We start from the raw sequence: 11,573 nt of genomic DNA, 5'->3' as shown, positions 1-11,573 counted from the left end.
ATTTCTATTTTCTTTTAATATACGCGATAGCCTAAAATACAAAAAGAAGTGATTTCTCACAAATACACTACTAAAGGATTTTAAAATGGACTAGACTGCCTTAAAAAGAAACTCACATGAGCGAATTTTATTGATAACAAAAAATGATACACCTAGTTAAGGAGGAGATAATGAGCCATATACCCCTCAAACTTCATCTAATACATAAGATAGAAGCTAGTAAAAAAGGAAAATAATAAATAAACATGCAATGCAAATACAAAATAAAACTATTTAAGTTGCACCCTTCGAGTCTTTAAAGAATTAAAAATAAATAATTATTCATTTATTATCGATATTATCAGCTTATTTTTTATTTATTTTTGGTAGTGTGTAAATACTACATCACATTTTTTTAAAGTTGAAAAAATTCCATATGGGCTATAACATAGATTCATCATTGACTAAAAGTGTCATGTGATTCGAACATGAGATTATTTGTATGAAATCAATACCCTTTTTCATTGGCCTGGCCAAATGAATTTCTATTAATCGACCTCAGAAGCAATTTTCTATTAACGTAAATTCCTTTTTAAAAAAAAAAAAAGAAAAGAAAAAAGAGAGGAAAAGAAGCAGAAAATAGCCGCATACATTTGGCACTAGTACAGCTCGAAACGACATGAAACAAATAGTAAAATACCAATAAGGGAAAAAACGTGTTGATTTCGAAGTCTGAGTTGGTCTTTAGACTCTCTCTCTCTCTCAGCACCCAAAAATTATAAAAATATCGCGGCCTTCACAATCCAAAACCTCTCTCTCTCTCTCTCTCCTCCGTCCTCTATAAAAACACAACCTCTCCAAATCTCCCACCAAACCCTTACATGCGAAATCTCCAAGAAACCCCGTCTCATCAGTCTTCCTCCTAAACCAAAACCAAAACAGAACAAATAGAAAAAAGAAAAAGAAAAATAGAAAACCCAAAAACCACAAATGTTCCAAGAAACGGCGCCGTGTTGGTCGAGTATGGCTCAGTCGGCGTCGGCTCCGTGGACTCGGTTCGAGGACAAGCTCTTTGAGCAGGCGCTGGTCAGGTTCTCCGAGGACTTGCCCGATCGGTGGGAGAGGATCGCCGAGGAGGTTCCGGGAAAGACTCCCGAGGAGGTTCTGGAGCACTACGAAACTTTGGTTCACGATGTGTTGGAGATTGACTCGGGCCGAGTCGAGTTGCCAAGTTACGCTGATGACTCGGTGGTCGGTTGGGATACGGCTAGTCAGATCTCTTTCGGGTCCAAGCTCAATAAGCATGGCGAGCCCGAGAGGAAGAAGGGGACTCCTTGGACTGAACAAGAACACAAGTAATTTCTTAATTTCTACCTTCGTTTAATTTTTTATTTTTAATTCTGGGAAGAAATTTAGCAATTGGGTTTTACTTTATGGTTCGTTTAATTGAACAATTCAACCAGAGAAAGACAATATTCTGGTTTTCTTGGTCATTTGATTTTAGAAAACAAACGAATAAAATGAAGGTACCTAATTTGGGTTTTGCTGGATTTGTTGTTTTTTGCTTCTCCAAAGTGTACAAATTCTTTGAATGATTTGTATTTCTTTGTTTCTGATTTTCATAGTCCACACCTCTTTTGGGAGTTGAAAATTTGAGGCAGGAATTCTTCTGCTTCTTTTTTTTTTTATTGTAATTAAAATTTCTAAGTCAAAAATAGCCTAAAAAAATATCTATCAGACTTGTAGCAGTGGGTTTATTTCAAATGTCTCAAATCTTTATTGTTTTAATATTCAAAGTAGTATTGCGGTAGAGTCTCTACATTGCTGTTTCAAAATTTGAGTTTGTTGGGTTCATGAAAAAGTTTTTGCCAAACTGAACAGAAGGTAAAGTTCATTAATCACATATGATTGAGCTGGCAAGTCCCTATTTAGAATGTGATTTTGTTGCTAAAATTGGAATGAGGATGCAACTGCTGTTCTGTGTTCGGTCTAAAATCATTTCAAGAGGACATATAGAAGACCAGATAGCAATGGAACTCTTCATTTGGGGATTTCAAGTAACTGAATTTCGTGCTTCATACAAGCTATGCTTGTAAACTGTTGAAGTCACTTTGTTGTTTTTTAAATAATCCTTGTGAACCAGAGAATTATGGAAAAATAAATGCTTGTAAAGTTACCATTGTTGACTTTAGAGACACAAAAGAGTTTCAATATGATGTTCTTCTGGCATTTGAGTGCTAACTTATTCAGTAATCTGTAAGGTTTACATAATTGAATCATTTTTCATTGATAGGTCATCGATACTGACAATCCTTAAATCTGTGGTTTTATTCTCATGATAATCTTATATTTGTTTTGGGTGTTGATGGTGCAATTATTACTTATATTATCTACATATTTTACTTTCCCTGAATGAGAAATATGTTGTGTTGCTACTACAGATTTATAGATGATGCAGTTATGTTGGGAGATACTGATCCAAAATTACATTTCTACTAGCCAGTTTAATTCCAATGTTCACCTGATTTTCTTTTTGTATTCTAACAGGTTATTTTTAATTGGACTAAAAAAGTTTGGTAAGGGCGACTGGAGGAGCATTTCGAGGAATGTTGTTGTGACAAGAACACCAACCCAAGTGGCTAGCCATGCCCAGAAGTATTTTCTTCGCCAAAGCTCAGTGAAAAAGGAAAGGAAAAGATCAAGCATTCACGACATAACCACTGTAGAAAGTAACTCGGTAGCTGTCCCTGCTGATCGAAATTGGATTCCTCCACCTGGTGTTCCGGCGCAACAGCCTCCATTGCAACAGCCGCAGGGTCATTTGCCTGATCAAGGGGGTTCAATGGGGTATCAAGATTTTGGTTATCCGATGTAAAGATGCATTACAATCTCTTGCTGAATACTCTTGTATATAGAGGAAGTGACCTGCTATGACCAGTCCAATTTGTAAAGTTCTACATGTTTTTTGTTCTCTTTTAGATGGTAGGCGATTAGGAGAGCATTGTGAAGTGAGTTTGAAAGTTTAGGTTCTGTTTCAAAGTCTTTTGTGAAGGAAAATATGAATTAATGGATAATAGATGGGATCGTGTAGGAAATTACTATTTATTCATTCAACAGAAATAGAACCTCTTTTGCCCGGTCGCTTTTTCTCCGTGTTGAAGGTTTTTATTAGCATTATCAACATCCTTAGTGATATCCAAACGTCTCTGTTATGGCAGCTCCTTTTTAGTAGATATTTGAACTCCAATTGACTTTCTAGTTGTCTTCATACTGAGAGGTAGATATTTGCAGAATCTTAGGGCCTGTTTGGTGGCTCGTCGTTTGTTTTCATTCCCAGAAAACACCTGAGATTTGCGTTAGGTGGCGAGGTTGAGAGAACGTAGAAAACGTTGTTTGTGCCTAATAAATCGCGGCCATGAACTGACCGAAGGAGCCCCTTTTCTCGGCCCTGGCATTTGCTCAAACGAAGCGTTTTGCCAAGATATTTGGCCCTCCTGAAGACAAAAGAAAAGTTGCTAAGGCACGATCATCTCGGCCTCGATAATAGGCCGAGGTCGAGGCCGAACAAAATCACGGCCAATGGTATTAAAAGATCAGATCATCAAGTGGCAGCAGGGTCCCACGCTTCATTTAATGGAACAATACCTCTATTTATGATAGCAAACCCACTGACCACGAATAAGCATTTAATGCACGAGGGAAGGTGGGAAGTGATTGAAATCAGGATTTGGTAACAGGAATCAGAGTGATTAGACGCAGACATTCTCACAAGAATTCTTACAGCTTGAGAGATTGGGTGACCAGCTATCAGAACAATAAATGCGTCCCCATGGCCAGAGGCGCAGAACCCACGATCAGGGCGGGGTCGAGATTCACCAGGATTTATGGGGTCACACCACCATACTTCACGATCCCAAATGTCGATTGGACTACCCACTTGCTCTAATCAGACTCCACTATGCAGGATTTCAGCCCCGATTACTCCTCCAGGAACTCTTCCTATAAATACAATGCTCAAGCTACATTCACAGGGTTCAAACACCAAACAAAAGCCTCCCACGGAGCAAATTATATTTTCCTGTAATGCACTTTCAATATCTTTACTTGCTTTCCTAGGAGTAGTGTTAATTTATAAGGAAAATCCATTCATCAATATATCATACGACCCTTGATTTTCAAGGCGCCGGAGCACCATCTCTGTTACTCATTTATTCACCCAATATATCATATGACCGCCGCTCACTGAGCAGCGCGCCGGAGCACTGCCCAAAACCCACCATCAGCATCACCCCTAAACGGCCTTGTAGCTCAGGCCGTGAACCTTGCAGCCAAGATCAGTTCCTCTCTCGGCTACAGTCGTTTGATTAGAAGACGAGTTCAAACAGGCGCACCACTTGACCATTCTATCCACATCAACATCTCGACGCACGGTAGACCGTGCTGGCACGCCCGCGCACAACCGCACCGCATCCAAAAGCAGGAAGCCATGTGTTAACGCACATCCCCTCGCCCCGGAACCCCAGGCCGTGAGATCTGCGCACCTTATTCAGATGACCCAGCAGATAAGGCCGCAAAACGATGTGCAGCAGGTCCCGCGGCTGTATGCGGCCCAACAAGAAGCACCCCCTCAAGGGCTCCGATTCGAAGATGTCCGGCGAATGATTGAGGACGGCCTCTCTTAGAGGCGACCGGAGGCGCTAAGGGATACAAAGCCGTACCCGCCGGAAATTGACCGAACCCCTCTTCCCCGGAACTATCGATTGCCAGAATTCATGCTGTTCTCCGGGGATGGGCAGACCGCCTCCATTGAACACATAGGCCGTTTCACGGCCCAGTGTGGAGAGGCCGATTCAGACGCACAGAAGCTCCGTTTATTTGTTCACTCCCTGACCGGCGCGGCGTTCTCATGGTTCATAAACCTTCCGCCGAATTCGGTAAGGGATTGGTCTGATATGGAAAGAATATTCCACGAACATTTCTATCAGACCAACCGAGAAATAACGGTCGTCGAGCTAGCAAGGATGAGCCAGGCGTCAAACGAATCACCTCGCGACTACTTGCAGCGGTTCAAAACATGCAGGAACTGGTGCCGCACGAACCTTTCAGAGAGGGAATTCGTCAAGATGGCCAAAGAGGGGTTGGAGTTCGAGTACCTGAAAAAATTCCAGGGGATCGAATTCCGAGATATGCATAACTTGATCAACAAGGTGGACAGGTACGCATCCTTGTTGAAGGAGGAGATACAGAAGAAGACGGCTTCAAAAGGGACTTACTACAGGAATCCCATTGTCAGCTACGCCGAAGCAGACGGCTCCGCGGAGGCCGAGAGCGACGAGGTTGAGATGAGTTCAGCAGAAGTCAGCATAGACAAACCATTCGTCTGCAAAGGACTTATCAAGGCCGACAATAGCCGTACAAAAATTCCCGACGCCAAGTTTGCAACTCGGGAAACGAAGGCCTACACTTTTGACTTAACAAGGGCCGAAGCTATCTTTGACCTTCTATTGGCCCAGAAAAAGGTCAAGTTGTCGTTCGGCCATACAATTCCGAAGCCCGACGAGCTCAAAGGGAAGACGTTTTGCAAATACCACAGTTCTTGGTCCCACAACACCAACAACTGCGTTGTCCTACGAGACGTCATCCAGAAGTTGATAGACGAAAAGAAGCTCCAGTTCCCAGAGAAGGCGGCCATGCAGGTTGACTCCAAGCCATTCCCTTCGCCTGTCATCAACATGGTCGACGCCCAAGTCCGAGCTGAATGTGGGGAAATTCGTCGGCCGGCGAAGGAAAAGGAACCGTCGGCCGAATCAGAGCCAGTGCTGTGTGAGCAATGCAGGTGTGAGGTCGGTCAGCCCAGGCTACAGGAGAACAAGAGAAAGGCCGCCGAGCCATCTCAATCGATCGCGAAGAAATTCGGTGGTCAGAACGATCGTCGGCATGCCAGCAGGGCTGTTTTCGACCGACTGGGGGCACAGACCCCAGTACCTCGGCGGGCCACGGAGACGAGACCCCCCCTAGGCCAGTAAAGACTTTCAGACCGCCGGTCATGCGGGACGACCGTTGGTACCATGCGCGACCTGGGGGTAGGGCCGAACCATTGACAAAACCCAGCTGAGAAGGATGCCGAGGCAGGTCTAGCAGGCCAGGATACAGACGACCCAGGCCGAAAGTTCCAAGCGCCAGAAGAAGATAGCGACTACAGACGGGCCATTGTTGCCACTGATTGTCCCCTCTACAACAAGGACGGCCAGCATCAAGCCTCCAAGGGCGTGGCGCCCTAAGCAGGGCGAGAACCCCCGTAGAACGGTAGCCGTTTCGGTCCAGCCAAAGGCCGTGCTCCTGGAGAAATCAGATGAGGGCATCATCGACGTCTACCACGGAAGAGATCCCCCTTTCTCGGCCAATGGTTTGTCCTTTCTCATGGAATTCCATAAAGACTATTCGGCCACCGACCTGTACGACATGACCCCTGAGAACCGTGAAATCGTGGAGTTGGCGCTCAAAAACGCGAAGGCGGAGGGACTCCTCATTACCAACGGATCCGACTCCGCCATTAAGGCCGTATAGCAGGCGAACAGGGAAGCCAGGGCGAGAGGGATGCCAGGATACCAGCCCGACCTAGCAGGATTGGAGGCTAAAGCCCCATTCAGCAAGGACGACTTGGAGTATCTCCGCCAGTATTTCACCGTGACTCCGGCTGACAGTATCTTTGGTCTGACGACCGAGGAAAGGGCCCGGGTTGGCCGTCTGAACGACTACTTAATGGCTAGGGATACGTTGGCCAAGGCTAGACGAGCCCTCGAGGAGAAGGTAGAGAGCTCGAACCCCCCCAAGATCGAAGCATCCACAGATGACATCTCCGGGACTGCGAGGCCTGTGATCGAGGGCCCCGGCGACCCTTTCTTCGGGCATGAGGCCAAAGACGACCCCACCTTGGGGATATCCGATGAAGAATACGACGGGATCCTCGGGATGGTTGAGGAGAAAACCCTCGCTGGGAACGGCTATGAGGCCGAGGAGGAAGCTGGTAAGGAAGACCAGCAGGAGCCGAGGGAGGCCAGCGTGAACATGGTCCTGGTCCTACCGCCTGAGTTCTCAGCCCCAAGGGAGCAGACTAACGGCCTGGATAATGACATGGCCGAGGAGCAGCTAGATCAGAGGCCGAAGACAAAGGAAGAATTGTTGGCCGTAGCTTTTAACGAGGTAATACCTAGGGACGAGCCGAACAAATATCGACATCTCAAGCCGTTGTATATTTCGGCTCACGTAGAGGGTGTGCCCGTGTCCAAGGTCTTCGTCGACTGTGGGGCCACGGTCAATATCCTCCCCTATTCCCTGATGAGGAAGCTGGACAAATCAAGGGAAGACCTCATCCCCAGCGACGTGGTCATGACCAGTTTCGTCGGCGATAAATCTAAAACCATCAGGGTATTGCCGTTAAAAATCACCGTGGCCGACCAGACAAGGGTCGCAGCCTTCTACGTAGTCGAATCCAGTGTGGACTTCAATATATTGCTCGGTCGTGACTGGATCCACCAATCCGGATGCATACCGTCCTCCCTCTTTCAATTATTTTCTTTTGGGACGGCCAGAGGGTGTCCATACACCCGACCGACGAAAAACCCTTCGAGACCAACGCCATGCAAGCGCGGATTTACGACGATGACGTTGGATGGGTTGTCCTCACCGGCCACGATGCAAGCGGCCGACCAACCAGGACAACAGCCCAGAAAGTACTGGAGTTAGGCACCGAGAATGTCCGACAGGATTCGGCGTACGAAGTATTAATCGACCTCACCAGCCTTTAGATGACAGACAAAGCCACTGAAGAAGAAGGAGCGGCGGCCGTGACCGACCTGCTGGAAAGACTGCTGGAACATTGGGCGGAGGAGTCCCTGCGGCCAAACTCACCAATCAACCTGATCGAATTCCTCCACGAATCAGACGAGACGGACGCTTTGACGTTCGACGACCTAGAGACGGCGCCCGCCGAGATGGAGGATGACTACCCTGAGGTCCAGGACCCTTTATTAGAAATCAATGTAGGATCGGAGGCCGAGCCACGGCCTCTTTTTGTAAGCCAGCTTTTGGACCCTGAGTTAGCGGCCGAGATTATCGGGCTGCTCCATGAATATAAGGATTGTTTTGCTTGGGATTACCATGAGATGCCCGGGTTGCCAAGAAGTTTGGTTGAGCACAAATTGAAAATCAAGGAGGGGTTTAGGCCTTTCCATCAATCGCCGAGGCAGTTCTCGACCGAAGTGCAACTTCAAGTCAAGGAAGAAATTGAACGGTTCCTTAAAGTCGGCTTCATCCGAACGGCCCGGTACGTTGAGTGGTTGGCCAACATCGTACCAGTTTTTAAGAAGACTGGGGCCTTGAGGGTTTGCACCGATTACAGAAATTTGAATCTTGCAACCCCAAAGGATGAGTACCCCATGCCTATGTCAGACCTCCTGGTAGACGGAGCCGCGAAGCACGAACTCTTCTCTTTCATGGACGGCCATGCTGGTTACAACCAAATTTTCATAGCCGAGGAAGATATCCACAAAACGGCGTTTCGATGCCCGGGCGCGATCGGAACCTATGAGTGGGTGGTCATGCCTTTCGGCCTAAAGAATGCCGGTACAACGTACCAGCGAGCTATGAACCTTATTTTCCACGACCTTATAGGCCGGACCGTTGAAGTCTACATCGACGACGTGGTTGTAAAGTCCCCATCCAAAGCCAACCACGTAGAACATCTCCGACAGGCTTTCAACCGAATGCGAGCGCACGGCCTAAAGATGAACCCGAAGAAGTGTGCTTTCGGCTTCACCACTGGGAATTTCCTCGGTTTCTTAGTTCACCAACGAGGAATCGAGGTAGATAAAAATAAAGCCACGGCCATCATGGCGGCCCCTCTGCCAAGAACCAAGAAGGAGCTCCAGTCCTTCCTCAGTAAGGTCAACTTTTTAAGGCGGTTCATATCCAATTTGGCAGGGAAAATCCGTCCATTGACCCCTCTGCTCAAACTGAAAGACACGGAACGGTTCGTATGGGGAGTAGAACATCAAGCGGCCCTCGACGATATCAAGAAATATTTATCTCAACCACCGGTCCTTATGCCGCCGAAGAGAGGGAAACCCCTGAGACTTTACATTTCGGCTTCGGAGAGCTCTATCGGCTGTCTGCTGGCTCAAAACAACGAGTCAGAACGAGAGCAAGCAGTGCACTACCTGAGCCGTACCCTTAACATGGCCGAACTAAACTATTCGCCGGTCGAAAAACTATGCTTAGCGCTCTATTTCGCGGCTACCAAGTTGCGCCATTATATGCTCCCCTCGGTCGTTCAGATCATCTCCAAGACCAATCTCATCAAATATATGCTCACTCGGCCGATCATACGCGGTCGAATCGGGAAATGGACGATGGCATTGTCCGAATTCACCTTTCAATATGTGGCTCAGAAATCGGTCAAGGGTCAGGCATTGGCCGACTTCTTGGCTCACCACCCGGCTCAGGGGCAAGAAGAGGAGTTGGAGGTCAAGATTGGTATGGCCCGCATGGAGAAGAACTACTGGACCATGTACTTCGACGGCTCCAGTACCGAGGCCAGGTCCGGAGCCGGAGTCGTGATCGAGTCCCCGCAAGGACAAAGGTGGCAATTTGAGTTCCAGCTTGATTTCAAATGAACCAACAATCAGGCCGAATACGAAGCCCTCATCATCGGCCTCGAAATTCTAAAAGAAATGAAGGCGACTCGTGTCTTGGTCTACGGTGATTCTCAGCTGGTAATTAACCAACTGACCGGGGAATACCAGTGCACGAGCGAGAATTTAACTATGTATTACGTAGTGGCCCTCAATACGGCCGACGATTTCTCCAGGATTTCCTCTGTCCACGTATCGCGCGCCGAAAACCATGAGGCCAAGGAGATGGCCCAGGTGGCGTCAGGTGTGAATATTCCGGACAGTGACCACGATCGTGTGATCAGGGTCGAGAGGCGCACCTTGCCAGCTTTGGCTGAACGGGGAATGACAAAGCAAGTGTCATCGACCGAGATCACCGATGAAATCAACACGGCCGAGGCCGATTGGCGCTACCCTATAGTAAGGTATTTGCGCGACCCCTCCAGTAGCCATGAGAGGACTACATGTTTCCGAGCCCGGTGTTATTTAATTTACCAGAATGAGCTATATCGAAAGGGATCAGACGGCTTGTTGCTCCTATGTCCCAGCGCCGAAGACATCAAGGTCATCATGACCGAATCCCACGAGGGGATCTGCGGCGCTCATCAGTCTGGCGTCAAGATGAGATGGTTGGTTCGGAGGCACGGCTATTACTGGCCGACCGTTTTAAAAGATTGCATAGAGTATGCGATGGGGTGCATCAAGTGTCAAATATACGGCCCCATACAAAGGGTACCGGCCGAAGCTCTCCACCTGGTTACTAAATCGTGGCTGTTCAGAGGGTGGGCCGTGGACATCATCGGCAAGATCCATCCAGCCACGTCCAACCAGCACGCATAGATTTTGGTGGCGACCGACTATTTTACTAAATGGGTCGAGGCAGAGTCCTATCGGTCAATTTCTAGCGCACAGGTGGTCAAGTTCTTCGAGAATCACATCGTCCACAGGTTCGGTATACCTGAGCCTATCACGGCCGATAACGGCCCAGTTTTCGCATCGGCCGAGACTCGGGAGTACACCGAAAGAATGGGGATCAAATTGGTCCACTCAACACCTTACTACCCTCAGTCTAACGGACAGGCCAAGGCAAGTAACATGGTAATCAAAGGCATCCTTGAGAAGATGATCGAGGAAAAACCTAGGGCATGGCACGACTTACTCCCCGAAGCTCTTTGGGCTTACCGAATCTCAAAGCGATCGGCCACGGGTACATCTCCTTACACCTTAACCTACGGTCACGACGCCATTGTTCCAATGGAGTTAAAGGTTCGGTCTCTCCGTGTGGCCGAACAGCCTGGACAGGAAGGGAAGGATTATCCGCAAGCCATGGCTCAGGAGTTGGAAGATTTGGAGCAATCCAGACTCGATGCTTATAACCTAATGCAGGCACAGAAGCAGATTGTGGCGAGGGCTTACAACAAAAGGGTCAAGCAAAAAACTTTCACCGAAGGTGACCTAGTATGGCGAGCCGTGCTTCCTATCGGGACAAAGGACCCTCGGTTCGGCAAATTCTCGCCCAATTGGGAAGGGCCGTTCATTATCGAACGACTTCTTGGCCGAGGTGCATTCCAGTTAAAAGATAGGGATGGAGAGTGGCACAACTTGCCGATCAACGACCAGTATTTGAAGAGATATGCCCCGTCATTGTGGGAGACGGCCGAGAAAGAGTTATGAGATTTACGATTGACAAAAGTGGAGTAAGCAACACAACAAAGATGAAAGAAAAGCGTGTTTTCAGGCAAAAGGAAAGAAACTTCATTTTATTCATTTAGTTTAAAAAGGGGGTCACGTTTACAAGGAAACGGCCAGGTCATGGCCGATTACAAATACACATGAGAAAAAAGAAAGAAATCACATCCTAGGTCTACGAACGACGGCTTCATGGTCTTCTTGCTAGACAATAAGACGTTTCTCCCCGAGGTA

General features: G+C 47.5%; 1 protein-coding gene across 1 annotated transcript; it reads left to right on the top strand.

The window, feature by feature from the left end:
• Positions 1-769: 769 nt before the first annotated feature.
• On the top strand, positions 770-3,130 carry LOC110774266 (Duplicated homeodomain-like superfamily protein). Its single transcript, XM_021978801.2, has 2 exons — positions 770-1,334; positions 2,527-3,130. Exons 1-2 carry the CDS (start codon positions 970-972, stop codon positions 2,852-2,854), a joined length of 693 nt encoding a protein of 230 aa, XP_021834493.1. The 5' UTR covers positions 770-969; the 3' UTR covers positions 2,855-3,130.
• Positions 3,131-11,573: the final 8,443 nt, after the last annotated feature.

The sequence above is a fragment of the Prunus avium genome, chromosome 2 (genome assembly GCF_965620075.1).
Source record: "Prunus avium chromosome 2, drPruAviu1.hap1.1, whole genome shotgun sequence".
NCBI lineage: Eukaryota > Viridiplantae > Streptophyta > Magnoliopsida > Rosales > Rosaceae > Prunus > Prunus avium.
Note: the sequence above shows the minus strand (reverse complement) of the source record. Positions and strands in the feature narration are given on the sequence as shown.

Excerpts from the sequence above, each read along its gene's own strand:
- LOC110774266 (XM_021978801.2), top strand. The coding sequence starts at position 970 with ATGTTCCAAGAAACGGCGCCGTGTTGGTCGAGTATGGCTCAGTCGGCG. Across the intron at positions 1,335-2,526 it reads TGGACTGAACAAGAACACAA|GTTATTTTTAATTGGACTAA; the intron begins GTAATTTCTTAA and ends GTATTCTAACAG.